The following is a 22,452-nucleotide window of genomic DNA, read 5'->3' on the forward strand; positions in this document are numbered from 1 at the left end:
AAGCATCTCTGATTAACTCAGGCTTATTCTTCTTGAATAAGCAACTTACAACATCTATCAAAGCTCACTCTACCAGAGCTATGGCGACTTCTATAGCTTTTCATTCCAAGCTCGCTATCTCTAGGGAGATTTGTGCTGCGGCTACTTGGTCCAATCCGCACACTTTCATTTCCCACTATAAATTGGATGTGGCATCTAAAGGGCGAGCATCATTTGGTTCCACGGTACTCAGGAGTGTTTTCCAGTGAGCCACCCAGGATTCAGGTGCTAGGGACGCTGTCCCATCAGTCAGAATGTAGGCGAGATAGGATCACATAACATCTTTTAGTTATGTACTCACCATAACTTCAGATGTTTGGGATCCATCTCGTACATTCCTAATACCCACCCTCCTTCCCCCTGCCTTGGAGATCAGAAGAGATTGAACGGTTTGAGTTCTACTGTTTTTATCTTGTTTCATCTGGCGATGTTATATAATCAGAGCGTGCATGTGTGCATGTATGCGGACAAACTAGATCTGGGGGACTGGTAGTGGTGCATCCTGGGATATAATAAGCTCAGCCAATAAGAGACTTCGCTCTTTGGCATAAGCGTGCCGAGTCGGAGCCGAGGGATCGGCTCCGAACCCATCAGTCAGAATGTAGGCGAGATGGATCCCAAACATCTGAAGTTATGGTGAGTACATAACTAAAAGTTATGGTTGGTTGTTAGAATTTTTTATATTGTGGATTTCATTCCCTGCCAGATTTACTCTGGATTGTGCATTTCCACAGAGTTCACTCTTGGCACCTTTGTTGTCTACAGCTGAATTGCAGCCTCTGAGTTAGAGTCCCAGAGAGGCAGATATTCATTATCAGTCCTATACTGAGGGTATTCAGCTTTACCTTACCTTCATTAACCATTCTGTGTCACATTTTATACCATCAAAAGACTGCGTGGATTTGAATTTTCTTTGCTTGTTAGAGAACTGTTAAAACTCAGTCCTGCAAAATTAGAGGCAATAGGGATTCATGACACTGTACATTCATGTGATTTTACTCACCCCATTTTATTTATGGAGGAATTGGGTGGCATTTTTGCTGCATGGCTGTGTTTTGGGTAACATTCTTCATGAAAGACTGACACTGACAGACTAGGGCCTTGTGCTGACTTGCATCAAAATACCATATTTCCACCTGAAAATATTGCAAAAACCAAAAGCTCCTTTCCCTCTTCAAATGTCACTGTGGTGATTCCTGCCCTTGTATAATCTTGATTACCATATTACAATATAGTCTACATAGTGCTCTTAGATGGTGTCCTGGCAAAGCTGCAGAGAATGCATAAGTTTCCAGTCAGGGTATTAATGGGAGCTGTCATAGCTGTCATATTGCTCTCAGTGGCTTCTAGTTACTGAAAGATCAGTTTTAAATTTTATAGATGATTTGTGGAGCTCTATAGATTTAGGCATTTCACTATGGGAATTCTGAGCAGTGTGTTCTGAGTGAAATTAGCAGAGATTCCTTCATGTATCTGCAAAGTTATTAGCTGTATTCCTCAGGTCATCTCCAAATACTACAAGATCAAGGCTGGTATTGGGTACCCTCTGGTTAGAATAACAAACTCAAGCTCCTCCCTACCCATAGCACTCCTGTTGCTGCTTCTCCAGATCTCAATGCTGTCATTCTGGCAATAACTCATCTAAACAGCTTGAGTGCCAAACTGAGTTTTGGGGCAATTGTGGACAGCTTGGTGTAAGTTTTTTCATCAGCTGTCCATTTAAGTGCTCTGCATTAGGTTCACTATGATTTTTAAGCACTTTTTTTGTCTGTTGACTACTTTTTGTCCCATCTCCTTTCCCTTCACCCTTCTTACACTGTCTCTCTCTTAGTGTCTTTTGCCTATTTTGCTGATATCTGTCTTCTCCTTTTCTTTCATTTAGTAAGTGTTACTGGCTATTGCAAGGAGTTTGGTATTTTTGGAACATTGAGTTTTCAGTCTATTCTTAATTATGGAAAAAGAGGGTACAAAATCCCTCTGCAAGACCCAAACTAATCCGTCAGTAGCCATACTCAAGTTGATTGGGAACACATGATGTCAGTTTTTGCCAAGGCCCAGCTCTGATACAATATCATCTTAGCTCTGATAATGCTACCGTAAAAGAGGAGTCTACCTGGGTTTTCCACCTTGCCATTCCTCCTTCAGACCAGTAGTGATGATTTCTTGGTGGGAATAGACTGAACATCCCCTGCATGGAAGGCTTTGTTGCAAGTGATATTGTAGTTGGATCTTCAGCATAGATGGGGTTGGCAGTGATAGTTTTGGTGACTTTCTCAATGTCGGAGTGTTTAGATTTTCATTCCTTGGGGCTGAAGTTTCCCTGCTTGGGCTCAGTTGCAGGCATTTTTGCATTGATGGTCAGGGTAGGTTGTTGGCATCAGTCAACAGCCTTGATTTTATCACTCCTGATGGTTCTGGCAATGGGCATTTTGGCAGATCCTGTAGTGTTGCATCTAGGTCCTTTGTACCAGTAGTATCAGCAGTATTAATTTCTCCGAGAGATAACGCAAAAATTCTACAGTTCAGTTGGCTATAACCAGAGGATTATTGGTTTCATACTGGTGAGGTCCAGAGATCACTTTTTCCAAGGAAGTTCAAATGAGGATTCCTACAACAGAACTGTGAGGAAGAGAAAGTTCAGAAGGAAGTACATGAACACAGAATCAGACAAAGAGGATGTTTCCCAAATCTTCTCCACAGCATGTGTCCTACAGCAAAATTTTGAAAATGATGAGGCAGAGGGTATCATGGTCATTGGACTCTCACCTCCCCTGAAGACCAAATCTTACAGGAGGCCTATAATTCTTGTCTGCCAGCAGTATGGGTAATGCCTTCCTGCTCAAACTGGCACAAATGGCCTGTATCAAGGTACTGAAACCAAAGAGTAAAAAGATCACACAGACAAACCAATTAGTAAAACTACAAGAAAAAAAAACAAGCCAAGCTCGAGTGTGATACCTAAATCATCCTGTAATAGAGCCCCACGGGATATATAGAAATGACCCCTTAAGGACATCAAGTATTTTGGATATATGGCTTCTGAATGTCCATGACTTTTTACTTTGCTTTTTAAGTCTTTATGGATGCATTTAGGCAAACCTGTAGGGAAAAGAGATGAGGCTAAGCAGAAGTCTGGACTGCAGATTTACAGACTGTCTTCCATACCAGGGATTAATATCAAAGTATAGGCAAAACAAATAGGATAGGGGGTACTAATTGAAATACCAGCTCTGGTAGAATTTGTAGTCCAGTCTAGAAAAGAAGATGATCCTGTTAAAAAGGGGATACTTAGTAGAGCACATAAAATACTGAATGATATCTATAAGAATCAGTCAGAGGCAATTGTGGGGACTTGGAAGAGAGACTGGAAAGGCAATTTGCAAAGGAACAATGGCTCCCAAGTATGAAACAAAATCCAGATGGTTTAGGAATTTTACTTGAAAGTGTTTGCATAGGTATTCCCCAAGAAGACTTCAGATAATTTTCCTCAAGTAGATAGTAAATGTTAGAAATGATTCTTTTGAGCAGAGACACTGGATTTGAATGACCTAAACATAGTAAGACCTTACTAAATTTAATACTGTTGGCTGTCAAACAAACAATTTCTAGCAAATGGAAATCAAAATCTAACCTATCTGTAATTGAAGTACTGAGTATTGTAAAGGATTTAAAAGACCTGGAAAAGAGATATTTAGAAAAGGGAAGGAACAAATTATATTGAAATAAAGGGAATTTATAGGAGCAGTGTATGCAGAGTAATGTCCAGAAGGAGGAGTGAGAATTAAGGAAAGGCAGGAATTGAGCAGTGTATGTAATGTTGAAGTGAATGATAACTGTTAAAAACAAAATCGGAGTCATAGCTGGCTTATCTAACACTTGGTGCCACTCCCCACTTTAGAGCATCTTGACAGTAAGTTGAGGAGCCAAAATATCCTTCTCTGATATGTCACTCGTATGTGTACTGCCCTTAACTCCACGTGAAGAGGAAACAAATCTCCAATCTGGCAGTCCAGCCAGGAGCACCATGTCTTCTGGATACCATCCTTACAATGACATGTGGAGCAACAATCAAAAAGAATTCCATTCTCTGTGATCATGATCGCACCCCTAGCAACTTGAGCCTGGGGTGGCTGCCCCCCTTTGCCCTACCCTTGCACATTTTGAAGAAAACATATATGTGTACTGCATGAAAACAATGGAAATATCACTGTGCTTTTTCTTTTTTTATAAATGTATGTGTACCTGTGTTATTACAATTGTAATTTAATAAGGATGTTTAAGAAAAATTAATATCCAGAAACAATGCACATTCAGTTCTGACTGGCTTGTTGATATTGTAAGTATAATTACAATATAATAATGCATTGTTTATTTATTTGTTTATTTATTCATTCATTCATTCATTCCTTCATTTATTCATTTTTTTATAACTGAGGTTTGAGTTCCATAAGATCCTGGTTATGTATTATTCACATGTTTCTACTGATGTGCTAATAACAAAGACTTTGAAAACAAAAGGAAACAATACATGCTATGAAGTGTGTCAATGTCAACAAAGTGTGTTAACTGGAAATAGTCTCCTTAAACAATTTTGTTTCTTTAAATTTAATGTAATTGATATTTAGCTGATGTAACAGGGTAGAATGTAATGGTGTTTTGCATATGCATAAGGAATTTTCTTGAAATGTGTTGTTTCACCGGATACATACATTATGCTGAGGTGTATTCAAAGATGATTAGATTAATTTATTTAGTTGAATCTCATTTACTCGCATAGTGCATCTTAACCATTTTTGGATCACAGAATCTTTGTGCTGAATAATTTCCTCTTACCCCAAAGTTTGTGTAACAGTGCGTTTAGTATATTTAAAGAAAAGAGGGGTGGTGTGTAGCTCTTCCACTCTGGTGTGAGGAAGACATTTGTTCATACCATTTCTGAAAGCTGGTACTCTCTCATTGTTGACTTTTCTGTTTTATACACTGACCATAGTGATTCTGATTAGTTATTATGAATCCCTGTCTCATCCCTTTTATAAGTAAAAGGGCAAAGGTATTCTGTTCAGGTCATTAATGTGCCACATGCTATATTTATTGTAGGTGCTGTTTATTTAATTGGTTATAGTTAACCTGTAAATATGTATGTTTATTTAAGTATAGAAAACTTAGTAAACAATTAGTGCTTTCTTAATTCAAAATCCTAAAAATATAATGCACAAAATATGTAAAATGTGATTTTGCAATATTTCAAATTGGAACTTTTTTCTTGAATTTTGTTACATGATACCTTTTACTGTACTTAATAACTTGTTGGCACATCAGTCTTGGTGCTAGGATCGTGACCTAGATTTTCAAATGAGTGCTTTGTAATATCTTCTGTTTTCCTCTAGTTAATCTAATACTTCACTCCATAATGTTCACAAGTATCCTTGAAAAAGTACTGAAGTAGCAAATGTAAATACATTCCAAATGCTTGCATACAATGAGGATATGGTTCACACCATGCATGCATTCAGTGATAATATGGTTCATGCCATGCATGCATACATACAATGATCCATACAGTGATGATATGGTTCATGCCATGCATGGATTCAGTGATAATATGGTTCATGCCATGCATGCATGCAGTAATGCATACAATGATGATATGGTTCAAGCCACTGTGACTATCATCCTGTCTAATCTGGGGCAGTCCCTTCTTCCAAAACATGCTTTAGCCATAATCCTTGATCCTACCTTCAGTCTGACGTAAGCGAACTACAGTAGCCAGTATACTGACATTGTAGTGTGACGACCCTTCAAGGACATACTGAATGCATCTGTATCCCAGCTAGATGATGGTAAAATAATCTTAATCATCTCTGTACCTATTATTCTGGACTCCTACAACAATGAAATGAACAACAGTATTGTTTTTATGTGTATTACAGTGAATTTTTAAAAGTATTATAGTCCTGTAAATGCTTTTATACAGAAATCAAATTTCAGAATTCAGTCTTAGTAGTATGGAAACACTGCATATTAGTTGATTCATATCATAAAAAATACTAGTCCACCCAGTACGAGGCATAATGTTTGTTTGGGGTGGTAGACTTAAGAATGTCACTAGAAAAACATTATTCTGTAAGTATGCCTATATTTCCGTGGCATATGTACTGTTCTTTGCACACAGTTTATTTGATATATTTATTTTTGTGCTTACAGTGGGATGGTGTTGGCCCCCTTCCAGAGTGTGCTGACCCTCCAAAAGGGATCCAAATGCTGTGGCATCCTTCAATAGTCAAACCCTACCTCACTCTTCTTTCTGAATGTTCTAATCCTGACACACTAGAAGGTGCTGCAGGGGCCCTCCAGAACTTGGCAGCCGGGAGCTGGAAGGTAAGAAACTGAGTTATTATTTCAAGCATATCTGTCCTCAAAAACTCTGCTGAATTCCTAAATGCATTAGCAGTGCTTTTACCTTTAACAGCTTCCTTGTAGCCTTTTAGTGTTGATGATGACTTCTAGTAGATTACAGCAGGATTAAATCATTATAATATGTTTGTTTATATTGCTTTTGTCCAGTTTTCTGACTATATCTGCAGACTTATCTGCAATTGCCTACTGATCATGTAACTGTTATTGATTTTCTTGTATCTCATTGTTAAATAATGGTCAGTTAGGAAGTTTAATAGGAGTTAGGAAAATGCCACATTATTTAGGGAAGTGTGTGGTCTGTGTGGCAAAATATCAATGCATGAAGGCTGTGTGATATGTGCTGGACATATTCTATGATCAGGTAAGTCAGACTTGATTGCTGCTACTGTTACAGAGAGTAGAATAAATGTTAGTGTGAAAAACATCTGCAGAAATGGTCTGTTTTGGAAATGTCCCAAGTTTTGTTAATAAATTCTAAATGATTAATTATAGAAATATATAAAGAAATTTGGTTTGTTACACTGATTAATAGAATTGCTGACAGATTTCTATTGCTGACAGATTTCTATTACATTTTGGTTTCAGGACATAACTAAATCATATTTATTTTCTGAAAATAAATATTAATATTCATTATACTTTATCACCTTATGGACAGAAGAAAAGAGTTAAGTCAATCTAGCCTGCACTTTGAGTACATTCACCATTTTAGTTGTCTTTTTTTCCATGCCTACCCCCAGTGGCCTTTCTACACCTGTCACATTTCTTCTTGAATATTTTTTTAAAGTGTTGTTGACAAGATTAATCCAATTAGACTAGTGACCTATTTTCACTAGAGACTTGAGGTGGTATGCATATTTACTACTGGAAGTTTATTAGGACACTTGGGAAATTTCATTAATGTTTACAGTAGGATGGTGTCATCCTCAACCACAATATATATACTAAAAGAAAAATCATTTCCAGTTCAGAGTTAGTAATGTGTCAGAACTGCATGATTCTTCAAATAATATTGTCAGAATGCGTATGCAAATAATGGGTGAGAGTCAAGTTTGAGCTGCTGCCTTCAGAAGCAGGAGTATAATTTTTGGGAGATCTGCAAGATCTGACCAATTTTCCCTTCTTATAGGCTATCGGCCCAAGGGCCTACATAAGCCTAGCCAACAAGGTTCCCTGGCTTACGCCACCCAAGAAAGTTATTTTCCTGTGCCACTGCCGAGCAGAGACACAGAAGTGATCCCTGGGGTGTATTTCCTATTTCCCATCCACTCATCAAGATTTTTCTTGAAGAGTGCTAATGAAGAACTTTGCTTGACATAGATGGGTAGCATGTTCCAGAGCATGGGAAGTCTCTGGGATGTCCCTTCCACCCCCCCCCAATCATAGCAGGAGGACTCTAGCCCCTTCATTACCTGGAGGAGCTGCTAATGTGTCGAGCAGTCTTCTAATTCTGCAGACTGTCCTATCCCAGTCCCATGACAACCTGTGTATACGCTATACACTGCCTGGTGGTGCATGCACTCTGCCATTTAAGTCGAATGTCCTGGTTAGGCACCAGATAGCTGGGCACACTAGGCTCCTTGCTGTAGGTAATGCATCTACATGTCTCCACTGTAGAAGGCTGAGCTGTTCCCCTTCCCAAGACGAGTGATCTAGCATCAGCTGATACTTCCATCCTTTCCTGCCTGGTGTTTCAAGCAGCCACGCAGAGAGACAACCACTAATCATCTATAGCACAGTGAGGCTTTTATCACTCTGTCCTACAGTGCTACCTTAGGATGTATAGTTTATCATTGATAGTGTGTGATTCAAATGTGCAACATCTTCCCAATGCAATTATAATAAATGGAAAAAAGGCATAGTAAAATACTGAGCACAACCAAAATCCTACTATAATTGTGGCAATTTGGCAGATTTAACACAGGACTGCCACAGATTTTGGGTTTCTCAACATGGAGAGCATTGACTGTCTAGTAGAAATTGTACATCTGTTTGCAGAAAATGTAGTAATGAAGGATACAAGTGGCATGGCTGACCAATCTTAGAAGATGACATTGATGCAACTTGTAATCACAGTGATGTATATGAAGATGCTGGAAATGCCACTGATAAAAGTACTTTATATAAATTTAATACATTAAAAAGTAAACATGGACAAAAAAGTTATAAAAGTAATGTCAGAAAACATGTTAAATTAACCCAGCTGTCGTAATGGTAAAGTAAACAAAGGAAATTTGAAATAGTAGTATAAAAATAGAGATGACAGTAGTTTGGAGCTAGTGACTCAGAAATATTATGAGAACTGGTATAAAAACAAAATAAAATAAAGGGTAATGAATAAAGATGCAAAAAAGGAAAAGTTTGAATTTAATGTGTGGCAGTGAATGTAAAGAGTATCAGAAATCATTTATAAAGACTTGTAGTGCATAAACTATTCATACAAGCAGATGATTTTATACATCTACTGGGTATTAGATTTTTGGACACATCAAAACAACAGTTAATAAAATTATGGTGAAATGAGATTGCATTCACATTTGATAAAGAGAGATACTTTGGAATTGCTATTCTAATGAAAGTTAGAATTGCCCAGGCATTAGATACAAGTACAGGAGTGTCAGGCATGGAATTTGCAAATAAATGGATCACCATTTCATTTAATAGTATTCTGCGTATGCACAAATGTTAGATATTGATTTATAATAATTGAAGAAACAAAAAAAAATGTATAGTAATAAAGGTTTACCTATGAGAGACTAAAACTACACAAAAAATATTTTTCTGCCAGCTGCCAATGGGTGGGAAAGGCATTACCTGTAGTCACCCTCCTACTAGCGGGTATAATTGTACAAGCATCTGGTGCAGGACTACCTGAAGTGTGTGGTGCAGGTAAGGAGAGTAGCATCCTGACCCACTTGTCCAGAATATGCATGTACAAAAAAAACAATAACATTGAACAGTCACACTGCTCCCTTTGAGTTATGGCATTATGGCAGTACTGACGGAAGTAGCACTGGTGTGTGACAGTAATACATTTCGTAATGAAACCCTATGACTATTAATATTAAAAGCAAGACATTATGAAGCAGGTGCACTCACTCTGGCAGTATCTTAGGCTTTCCAGTCTTCTCCTGTGTATCTGCCTATTCCTTTTGATATCTTCAGAGAATATACACATAAATAGACCATTGCAAAATATATCTACATGGCATACAATGCCAGTTTATATGTGTAGCTAACATAAGAGGTCCACTTACAGTACATAGGTGGTGCCTGCTCATTAACTTCATCCTCCCATCGGCCAATGAGGTCAGGACTGTGGGACTTAATTTCATTGTAATGGTGGTGGCACTGTTCCCTTGTTTGTGGGATGCCAGGTGCACAGGTGATAGCTACACCATTCCAAGTTTCTGTCTTATACTGAGGTCCTTGATACCTCACAGCTGTTGCTAAGTTGTAAAACATTCCTATTTTCAGGCCTGATTTACCCCTTCACACAATATACCTATTTTTGGAGGTAGAGCCCTAATTTTAGGCCTGATTTAGCCCTTCACATCATTTTCAGAATACCAGTTAGCACATGTGACTTTTGAAGATGTTTGGTACACAGAACACCCCACTACATGATAAACATACTAATGGCACCAATGATTTAAAGAAACAGGATACATCTTGCATCTCCCTGTTTCAGAAGCAAAAATAAATGACCTTCTGTACTTTGTAGTAGAATGTTGCTGTACAGTTCAGTTAAATCTACAAATTCAAACACTGTCTATCTCTTTTGAGGTGCTTATGTTTTTCCATCATTTTATCATTCTCTGTTTTTAAAGATTTGTTTATTAGTAATATCCTGCATTCATTTTGGAAGTATGTGGGAAGAGTTACATGGTATTTGTTATTCCAGTTTTATGCTACTTAGAGTCTAGATTTTTGGCTGTGTGCACCTACTTTTCAAGGGCCTTTGTTCCTATTTCCAATGTCTGCAGATTGAGAAGTATGCTGACGTTACAGTGTGAATACAGAAATATAACTGTAAGACAGAAAAACAATATGCTATGACCAAGGAAGATAGTGGTGGTAGGATTTGTAAGGGTCATGAAGGAGCAATATTGTTAATTCCACTGTTTTTCAACAGAGCTGTGCTTGCAAAATAGGCAAACAAAAAAGACTTAATGCATCTGCTGGGACTTCAACATCCATACCTATGCCAAAATTCTCTGAAGTGCAGATTGACATGGTACTCTAGGCCTTCCATATCCATGGATGATTACTCTTTGATGTGCATGCAGCTGACCAGCCATACATGACCATGCCTGGCCACCAATGTTAATGTTCTTGGTGGGCAGGATCACAGAAAATGTTGTGCCTCAGGGTCATCAGTATGATACAGGGTACCATCCACAAAGCAAAAGTCATGGCACAGTAATGTAGAGCAACAGGTAGAGGGCCATTGAGTGTACCACCTGTCACAGAGATGGAGAAATTCCTGGCCTGTCTCAAAAGGAGCACAAATTCTACAGAGTCCTACAGTGCAGTGCTGGGTGTTGGAACAGAACTGGACAGGGTCCAGGAAATATCTACTGCAGATGCCTTAAGTGTATAGTCCTTTTTTCAGTGTATTGATGCCTGCAAGTCCTCTGTACCCCTTTGACACTATAGAACTTAACTGTCTGACTTACAGTGTACTAGTACATGATGGAGGTAACAGCCACATCCATCTGCACAAGGTATCATCATAGACAGGGCCAGTGTTAGTATTTTGGGGGGGGGCCTGGACGCTTCTAATCTGTGTATCTCCATGTCACTGCCACTTCTCCTAGGGTTGCCACCTTTTCAAATGCCCTAAGTGGGATATTTTTTCTGGGAATGTGAGATTTTACAGGACATACTATACCAATGGTCAGTACAAGGGCCAGAAAATTGCTTTTTTACCAAAATAAAATCTTATTCTTGTAGCATTTGCTTATGCAGTCTCATATAACATTTAGATGTTTCAGATACAAAATAATTACTTTAAACAACTATTAAAGAAAGCTTAGGAAATAGTTTTTGTCCTAAAAATCACAGGATATTTGTCATTTTTTGGTTTTTACACAGGACACAACTGTCCAGATAGGGACTGTCCTGCACAAAGAGGGACAGGTGGTAACCCTAACTCCTCCTAAGCAACCTTTTAGTTCATGCTGCAAACCTTTAGGAGTGGTAGGCACAAACTGACCTGTAGGTACAATATTCTTAGATTGTGACAAGCAAGCCATCTCACAAAGGAACATTCACAGTTATTGGCATTTATTGCAACAGTGATACATTGCAACTCTATGTGCAGGGTTGGACTTAGGTGAAAAGGTGCCCTTGGCACTGCCAACTGTCACCCCCCCCCCCCACATGCACACACATCTTGCAGTGTCCCCCTTTGCTTCCCTCCCCATCTCGGGCTCCCCACACCTTGCACATTACTTTTTTCTTTCTCAGATTTTGCCTTAACTCTTTCATTTATTTTGGAAGCTATAACTTTCTTTATGTTCTGAAGTACATTTTAGTCTTTTTTTATACACAACCTTTTCATTTAGTGATGGCTTGAACAGAAATTCTCTGCTGCTATTCAACTTTAGTTTTCCTTTTATCCTTTCAGTACATTTTTCTTGACCAAGGCAGCACAATAATAACCATTTCATAGGTTTACAGATTCATAGATGCATATAGGTGGTTACTAGGCTAATGGCCGTAGGACCCTTACAAGCCTAGCTAAGTTCACCCTTGTTCCCTTGTTCCCTTAAGGGTCTAGAGATAAGGTATATGTTATAAGTAGATCTAAATCAGCACCGAATGCCCCTATCCAAGAGAGACACAAGTGAAACCCCTGGGGTGAATTTGCAGTTTCCCATCCAATTGTCCAAGCTATGCATAAAAAGGGTTAAGGTTCTGTTTAACTAGTATTGGAAGTTTATTCCAGAGGATAGGCAACCTCTGGGAGACATATCTGTCCCTCCAGCAAGTCCTGTTGATGTCCCATGCTAGGTTAAGGACCCTGGAGTAGGAGAATTATGTACCATTTGACTTACAAATGTGCAGCATTTCCAGTTAGAAAATTACTCAGTTAAATTGGGACCCCAGAAGTGATAGGGTTATAGATGCCTGGGATGCTCCAGTAGTGGTCTGAACAGAAATCGTGAGTAAGAAAAGAGTTTGTCTAATTTCTTTTTTCTTTCAAGGAAGACATAAGTCAAGCCCAAGGCTTAATATTCAAAGCTGTCAAAATATCTCACAATAAAGAAGCCAGTTGTTGTGAGGATACACGGATCCTATCTGGGAACTCTGCCTGACTGCTTAAACTCCCCCCCCCCCAACAAAAAGGACAGTCCCTGCTTGAGCATCCCTGTGGTGTTAGATTGGATGAAAGCAGAGGCTCAACTGACTACAGTCATGTATTTCAGGTAACTGCTGCATATGCTGTAGCAATACTAGTTTTGTGCTTATTTTAGCAAATAGCAATACATTGTAAAAAACTGGTTCTGCCATTAAGATCAGCCACATTAAGTGCCTGATGTGTGATTGTTAGTAAAGTGAAAAAAATAATGATTACAGTAATGCATTCCATTATGTTGCTTCTGGAAAGTATACAGCCCCCTCACAAGCTATAACAACATTCTTTGTACACCTCTGAGGCATACCTCTCAACTGTCCAGATTTTTGCAGAATGTCCAGATTTTGCCTCATATTTTTGGTTTGTTCTTCCTCATACAATTAGTGGTTTTCTGGATTTTAGTGGTAAATCAATGGGGACTGAATTCACTAAACAATGGCAGGCATTTGAGTTTCATTTAATTTCCTTCAGAAAATGTATATTAACTCGAGATCTTTTATTCTAACAAGTTTCTAAGTTAATAAGAGCGATATTTAAAATGTGTCCCTATTTTCGGGGTTTTGTTCCCCATTATTTTTGTCTTTGTCCATTTTTTCTGTGCTAAGAGGTTGAGAGCTATGTTCTGAGGTCTGAGAGAAAAGTAAAAGAAACAATGGCCACACTGTCCCCAAACACAAGCTATAATGACATAACTCTAACGGTTGACACCTAGAAGATCTATGTGTCTGAATGTTCTGTGATAAAATTTATGCCGTACCTTTGAACTGTAACTACTTGTTAACTGTATTTTTACTGATACCCAGAAGAGTGATGTATGTGTCCTGGCATTATTGGGTGTGTGCAAAGATAAAAATCAGTGATTTTTTTATACACGTGCGCACGTGCACATGTAAGCCATCGCAATACTAGTTTTGCACTTATTTCAGCAAATAGCAATACATTATGCATCACTGGTACTGTCATTAAGATCAGTGATTATTGTTTAGCAGTCATCAAACAGCAGCAGGGTAATTTACTTTTATTTGCCTCATTGAGGAGTAATGCATATCTGTCACTGTCCCTGATTTCACAGGCCATCCCTGATTTTGCTTCATAATTTTGCTGCGTCTCTCATAAAAAACTTTTATTTTCTAGTAAATCACTCAGTATTACAGATCAGAGGTTCATACTTGTTATTGTCCAAAAAATGCTTGTTAATGCAAAATGTGTTATTCTGTTAAGTTTGTAAGTGAATCAGAGTTTGTTTGTCTTTTCGGCTTTTCCCGGTTAGGGTTCGCCACAGCAGAACTCCGGTCTGCTAATGATTGGCAGTAGATTTTTATGGTGCCAAGTTGCCAGCCTGACGCCCAGCCTTCAGCGAAGGCACGCCCATTCATGCATGTCTTTCAGATGCCACTCAACCATGGGGAGGACATGCAGACTCCACACAGAAGGCACTCCAGCTGAAAATCGAACAGGAGAACCTCTTGCTGTGAGGCAAAAACACTACCGCTGTACCACCACAGCTTTTTTTGTAAGTGAATCAGAGTGATATTTAAAATGTGATTCTGATTTTGAGCCTTTATTCTATTATTATTTTTGGCTTTGCCCACAATTCAGGAGTAAAGAAGTTGGGAGTTATACTATCTGGTGTAGGGTTGCCACCTTTTGTCGTGGCTAAAACCGGAGTAAAGCCAAACCCCTCGTGTCACCAGTAACCTCGCCTATCCCACCCCCTCTCCTGACTACATTCCACCCATTCTGTGATGTCACAATGACATCACCCAGCGGAGAATGCCCTCTTTTTCCATTCCTGCTGTGTGCTTTCCGCTGATTTACTATGCTTTTCTGTAAAAAGGCATAGTAAATCAGCCAGTTTACAAACTCCGATAGTCTGTTTCCTTTTTGAAACAGGATACCAGAGTTTGCACAGTGTTTTCTGGACTACCAGAGAATCAGTTTGACTTCTGGGTAGTCCAGAAAAAAAATGGAGGGGTGGCAACCCTAATCTGGTGTTATGCTAGTATTTATAAAAGTCCTTCAAAGAGAAAACCATCCCTGAAGATTAGAATCATCAGCTCTTCTTAAAATCCAAGGTAAACACTGAGATTGACCACTCTGGGCTGCTAATCCCTAGCTCTTACCTTGCTCATGTTCATTATCAGTTTTATCCTACAGGGTCATTTAGAGTGTACTCAGAAAAGTAATACAGTTTTTCCTCATTTTTCCCCAACCAGCAGCAGATTTTGTGGGGCCCCTACACAGTCAAGGTTGATTAAGGAGTCCTCCTGCAGCCACAGGTATTGCAAATACCTAAAGCTAGCTATGTTTTTATTTTTGGTGGACAGAATGTTCATCAGTAGGATTTAACTAAGCCAGGGGCTCTATGCTAGTGGTAATTTTTTTAAAGGAGTTGTGAAGACTGTTAATATAAGCAGAGATATAAAACAAACAACAAACATGAAACAGAAGTGGAGCAGGCCAAGGCAGGACAACACCATAAAATCCAATGTGATCCAGTGAATTGCAAAAATTGATTTATTGTCAGCAAAACACAATTCAGACTGGTAAGCACTTTCATCATATAGGCTTCCTCAGACCATACAAAAGTTAAACCAGAGTAAAACAGAGTATCACCTTATAAAGGTATGCTCAGTTGGAATCAGTTAAGTAATTAAGTAACTAAATGATTAAAACTACTGAGTACAGCATTTCAAATGCTAAATAAGCAGCGATATCTTTGAATTTTAAAGGAGATAAAAAATAAGAATTATTTTTACCCACTTGGTTTATTAAATACACAAGATTGCTGTACTAGTTTTTGTTGATTTGATTAACATGCTACAAAATAGCTGTGGTTGGGGGCCCCGGTGCCTAAAGCCAGCTAGGGTCATAAGGTATTGTTTTTTATCATGTTTCTAGTTGTACAACTTAGTTATTTTTATAGTTGTGGTGCTGGGTCATGCTTACACTGAATAATTTGGACTTTGATGTACTCACAGGTGATTTCTTTATCCATGCAGTAGCACTGTTGAACTGACCTCACCTACTGCTGGTGAATATCCAGGGTCTGATAGTGATGGTGGGGGTAAGCTGGCACAGTTGGGAAGCATGGACATGGGGAATGTGACCACTTCATCCATAACACATACCACTTACAGAGTCTGTGCCTGTAGATACCCAGACTATCCAGACATCATAGAGAAGATAGGTTGATGTGCACACTATTGATCAGGGAAGTGTGCTGACCCTAGTAAACAGATGTATGAATCTGCCTCTAGCACTCATGGGCAAAGAGGCTCACATAGGGAGGTTAGTAGTGGTGCTTGCTGAAGATAGTTACTGCCCTTGCCCTAAAGTTGGTGGGTCAGTGATTGTAACTCAGTTTATATGCAGGGCCATCATGGAGGCACAAGCAAGTTCCAATACAGCCGTGGCTAAGATAGTACGAGTGATCCAATTATGTGGTGGCCTGTGGGAGTGCATATCCTTTACATGTGATGCATTGGATAGAGTCACAGACCAGAATGTGTGATGTCTTCTCTGGCTCATAAGCCAGGGTCAAGGGGCCAGCCACAGAGCTGGCCAACTGCTACATCCACAGGTGTTAGCCAGTGTAGATGGGATGACCAAGAGCCTGCTCCCACAGTGCTACTAATTCCACAGCAGCATCTGTTGTGGAGGTGTCTACATCCAGGAGAGGCTGTCCCCATGTTTATGGGTGTTGTCACGCTGGCACGTCTCCTAGCGAATGTCACTGAAAGTCACACAGTGTACCAGAATCTATCCAGCTTCATTGTATGTCCAGTGCAACTCTTAGCAGAACCAGGGCTCATGGGCGAGAACATGCACGAGATGCCTCAAGCACTCGCACTTCCCTGTGAAAACCATGCACTCCTGTAATCACATCTCCACTTGTGCAAATGATGGTAACTGTGCTGTGCCCTTTGGGTATAGCTGCTTGTTTTTTGTATGTTTCATGCACAGTGTGGCCAGCCAGTGCATGAAAGGGCACAGCCCATTGCTGGTTTTGTATGCCTCAGTTTAACTGTAGTGGATCCAATTAACTCTTGTATATTGTTATAAAGCTATGTGCGATCCACTGCTTCTGTGCTAATGCCACTGCATACTCTGCTAGTGCCACTGCTTCTGTGCTAGTGCCACTGCATACTATGTTAGTGCCACTTATTCTGCACTAGTGCCACTGCATACTGCACCCACCACCACGTGGCATGATAATCCCGTGCTGCTGGTTCCTCCTCTGACTTATTTTCTGACTCAACCACCACTGCCTGTTGTTCTGGTGACTACTAGTCATGCAAGTGCCCACCCTGCTGTAAGATTAATGTTGTGTAGCATTACACACAAAGATACTATTTGTACACATGTGGCAGTGTCGTACTGCAGTGCATCACAGACAGGGATAGCTTGCTTTCAGCAGCCCAAACATGTGCTCAGTAATGTTTTTTGCTTGTGACTGTGCACAGTTGTACCCAAGGTCTCTCTGAATTTATAGATTTCTTATGGGTGGTATGAACCAGGGTTCAGGGGCATATCCAGCATCACCAGCAAGATCACCCTGTAGGAAATCATTCCTTGAGAACCATTAATATAGGCCCCAGGTGTGCCATATGTGGGAGTCATAATAACTGCCTAGATAGCCTGCACAGCCATTGTAAATAACTCGTGCTTTATAGACCACCTGGCAGTTGGAGTAATACCCTTTCCAGTTCACAAACCTCCTAACCCAGTTCAATTGGAGGGATTTTTTTAAAATGTGGGTACAATCTCTTGGCCCATTACATCATGGAAATTGACTGTCTCCTCTGTGGAATTTGTGAACATGAGATAACTCACTGGTGTTCTCAGTAGGTCACTGAAAAGTTCCTGTATCTAATATACATAAAGCCTCACATACCTTAGTATTCATGGGGATAGGTACTCCGTGACTCTCATGGGACTGCAGTGAAGACCATTGTAAGTCCACACTATCTTGAATGATGTCCCTATCAGTATGGTATAGGACCACAATGTTGGTGCTGGAGATTCCATGAAAACATTAGAGTGGTTGGATGACCTTATGCTTCTGGGAGTGGGATTGTACATGGCAGCAGCAATAACAGCCTCTTGCAAATACACATTTAGTAAAGCTGTGGCAGTCTCTAGCATTACATTGCAATTTACTCAGTGTGAATAGGAACATTAATTTGAATTTAAATATATAGTGGGTGCAGCTCCCTTGCATGATATTTGTACATTTCTGAATGGCTCTACCATTCTGTGTTGCTTCATTATCATAATGAGAGTCTCACTGGATGGTCATTAGCATACACTGTGACCATCTAAGCTGCTTGGACTGCCCATATCATGCAGCTACTTTTCTGAATCACACACACCCTGTGCACATCCTCTTATTGTGCAGATTTGCTTAGCGTGATGCAGCAAAGATTTTGAATCCAGCCTCATTTGTTGGGTTCTTGGGTACACCGAAGGATTTGACAGAAGCTGATTTTTTTTTAATAAGGCTTGAAATGAAGGAGACCAAGGCAAATCTGTTTTTTGCAGGCTTGAATGACACAATATAAAAGTCTGACTATTATATGATGAAAATGCTCAGTGAAATAAAGTATGTTGTAGCAAACCCATTTTTTTATTTTGTTGCCATGAAGAACATATTGAATGACAACTTTTCTTCAATCTCATTTTATATTGTTTGTTTGCAGATTACTTTACAGTATTTTATAATATTTCTATCGAGCTCTATTTGCTATATTTGAGAGGAAATTGATTTAAGTATGTATGCTTTTGCACAGCCAAAATGATCTTCATAAATGAAGATAACTTAGTATTTGCTTTTTGTAATAGGACATCTGTAATAAATAACTGACAAAACATGTTGTTGTTGTCTTTCGGCTTTTCCCGGTTAGGGGTTGTCACAGCGGAACTCCGGTCTGCTAATGATTGGCAGTAGATTTTCACTGTGTCGAGTTGCCAGCTCGACGCCCAACCTTCAACGAAGGCACGCCCTTCACGCATGTCTTTCGGAATGCCACTTGACTCGTTGGGAGGACATGCAGACTCCACGCAGAAGGCACTCCCCGCACAGTAGCTGAGAATCGAACGGGAGAACCTCTTGCTATGAGACAACAATGCTACCGCTGCACCACCGTGGATAATATGAATAAACTAAATAGATATTCTTTAAATGATTTGTTCAAGCATGAATTTTTAGTACAATGTGGCTACTGCAAAAAATATTAAAAGCTGCCATTTAAAGAATAAAGCTTGTCGCACTTTTCCCAGAACTTTACACATCTTTTAAATATGGTAAAGGAAAAAAATGGATACTTAGCTTCAAGGTTGTACAGATAACATGGAACACTGTTAGCAGATTTTTGTTGTAATGGGAAGGGGATTTTAGTACCATGGAAATAGTAGAAATCAAGTACATGATCAAGAACCCCTACATTCATCCCCAAAATGTCTCTTAGGTTCATACACAAGTACTAGGCAATTGGACTGCAAAACATTTCAAGCCTAGTCAAAAAATTCCTTTTCAAAATTTCCCATTAGCCTCAAGGAGGGCAAGACAAGACAGACCAGGAGAGAATTTGTGGCTGTCCATTCAATTATCTATGTTTAGCTTGAACGTGGCAAGGGTGCTACTCTGCATGGCATGTAGTGGAAGTGTGTTCCCGGGGTGAGAGATACACTGGGATATGAATATTTACCAACAAAAAACAAGTAATCTCCGTGGTATCCCCGAAGTCTCAAAACAACCCAGTAAAGTGTAGTGGGTCCAAAAACAAAACAGTGTAAGAAACTTCTCTGTGTGGAATATTTTCAGTCCAGATATTTTTAGTTAAGCACTGTATATTAGTCAGATCAGACAATAGTAGTAGAAGTAGCGAACTTAAACTCGTCTTAAGTCAAAACAAAACAAAAAATAATAATAGAAAATATATAATTGTACAGCATTACTAAGTATTCGAAAGTAATCCAAGCAAGGCAAGCAGTCTGTTTCCAGTCGAAAATCCTTTATTAAGTACACAGACAAGCTATCCAAGTAAAACAAAAATAGAGTAATAATTTCCTCACAAGCTTTCTAAATATATATATACTTTTTATCAGGCATGGGCGTGGTTTATTGTGCTGTGAAACAAAGTGTTATTGGTACACATGTTAAATTCACATCCCTTCCCCCATCAGTGTAACATTTGAGCTGTCATAATAATATATAACCTTTATGTACTTTAAATAAAATTTATAATGATGTGGTACATCTTATTTAACCAGATTATTAAGTCTGAGATTTTATCCAAGACAATATACTACATGGCTGGAAATATATCAACCTTAGTTCATTTGGCAATCAAAAAATATATATAAATATATACATATAAATTTTGCATGTAAAAATCAATTTCTACTTTCATAACCTATTGTTAACAAAGATCGCTTTCGTCCTTCTAGACTTCTTCAGGTCTGTGTACAAGAACCCTAAAAACAATCTATAAAAATATATATAAACCCCAGTATAAAAATGTTAAGTAATTCCACAGAGAATAACAAATGCAAAAATAGCTGCATCCTGACATGCACTTTGGATTATAAATCCAAAACCACGACTGTTGAGTAAAAAACCTTTATGTAGACACCACAAAGCTTTCAGGTTAAACAACCCTTTCTCAATGCATAACATGATGCATTGAGAAAGGGTTGTTTAACCTGAAAGCTTTGTGGTGTCTACACTTTGGATTATCACAGTATCAAAAATATTATTAAAAAAAACTGGGAAATTGTCACAGGAAACCCTTTTCTGATTAACATCTTAGGTGAAACCCCATTATTTGTTTATGGGAAGGCCAGGAACATTAGAAGTTTTGTTGAATTTAAACCTAGACCATATGAAAAAAAGCACTAAAAGATGTGAAACTAATTGTACATTTTGTATATTTATACAGCAAGGTGATAGTTTTTATTGCCCTTATTTAAAGAAGATCATTAAAACCAGTGCAGGGGGGTGAATGTAACACTACAAAATAAATTTACAGGGTACAGTGCAATGAATGTGATGAATTCTATGTGGGAAAGACTGTAAATAAACTCAAGCGTAGGATTTCATGTCATCTGTCAGAAATCTGCTTTGGATGTAAAAATAATGCACCAGCCAAACACCTTTCTCTTCATAAAAGACACACAGGTTTTAAGTTCCCGATCCTGGATCGCATAGACATGGGTGATCTTGAATGAGACATCCCAAATATTCTAGAGAAACATGAACTCATGTGGCAATTAAAGCTGAACTCTTTTAGGAAGCCTGGACTAAACTACTACTGTTCAATTAAAAGTGCACTGGAACTTCGAAAATTGCCACATTGTTTACATGACTAATTGTATTTTATTTTGTATTGTATTTTATTTTATTTTATTCTACAAATTGGTTTTAAATACCATTTTAAGTCAGTTGAAATTTAAGTGTATATTTTGTTTCCATCATCATACATGCATTTTTTCTTATTTTTATTTTTTTCTGGTTATTTTTTCCACTTTATTCAAAATGATGTGTAATGACAATACTAACTAATTATACAATTATATATATTTTTATAGATTGTTTAAGGGTTCTTGTACACAGACCTGAAGAAGTCTAGAAGGATGAAAGCAATCTTTGTTAACAAACAGGTTATGAAAATAGAAATTGATTTTTTCATGCAAAATGTATATGTATATATTTATATATATTTTTTGATTGCCAAATGAACTAAGGTTGATATATTTCCAGCCATGTAGTATATTGTCTAGGATAAAATCACAGACTTAATAATCTACTTTATAATCAGGTTAAATAACAGGTACCACATCATTATAAATTTTAGTTAAAGTACATAAGGGTTATATATTATTGTGACAGCTACTAAGTAGGGCAGGCCAGCTGAAATGTCACACCGATGGGGAAAGGGATGTGAATTTAACATGTGTACCAATAACACTTTGTTTTACAGCACAATAAACCACTCCCATGCCTGATAAAAAGTATATATATATTTAGAAAGCTTGTGAGGAAATTATTACTCTATTTTTGTTTTACTTGAATTGCTTGTCTGTGTACTTAATAAAGGATTTTCGACTGGAAACAGACTGCCTGCCTTGCTTGGATTACTTTCAAATACTTAGTAATGCTATACAATTCAAAAACAGATGAACAAAACAGCAAACTAAGTAAAAAAAGTATTGGAAGAAGCAGACCAGGATCCACAAAAGGTCTTTATTGAGTGCTTTCATTTCCTGTTTGAAAGTTGCTGGTCAAAGTCTTGACACTGGCGTAAAAGGTCACCACAACATGATATTATTGTAGAATGAGGTAAAGAGATGGGACTGGGGGGAGTGTCCCAGATCAAATCTACCCCCACTGTATCTACATGTGTCAGACAACCAGTTAGCAATCCAATACATGATATATGGATTTATATTCAGATTTACAAGTCTGTCACTAATGCTTGCATGGGGAATAGTATCAGAGGCATTGTCCAGATCTAGATATGCTGTATGCAATGCAAATCTATTGTCCATTACGTCAGTTACTTTTTAAAGAAATTAATGAGGTTAAAGATGCAGGGCCTTCCCTTAATAAAGCCAGACTGATGAGGTTC

The 22,452-nt window shown here is 38.5% G+C and overlaps 1 protein-coding gene across 3 annotated transcripts in view; it reads left to right on the top strand.

The window, feature by feature from the left end:
* The window catches only part of CTNND2 (catenin delta 2), a 6,416,678-nt gene that overhangs the window by 5,797,491 nt on the left and 596,735 nt on the right, over positions 1-22,452 (top strand). For all 3 annotated transcript variants that reach the window (XM_044064921.1, XM_044064922.1, XM_044064923.1), the window contains one exon: positions 6,244-6,417. In XM_044064921.1, the coding sequence (XP_043920856.1) occupies positions 6,244-6,417 (174 nt within the window). The remainder of the gene's footprint in view (positions 1-6,243; positions 6,418-22,452) is intronic.

This window comes from Protopterus annectens, chromosome 3.part0, assembly GCF_019279795.1.
Source record: "Protopterus annectens isolate FY-2018-M chromosome 3.part0, PAN1.0, whole genome shotgun sequence".
NCBI lineage: Eukaryota > Metazoa > Chordata > Ceratodontiformes > Protopteridae > Protopterus > Protopterus annectens.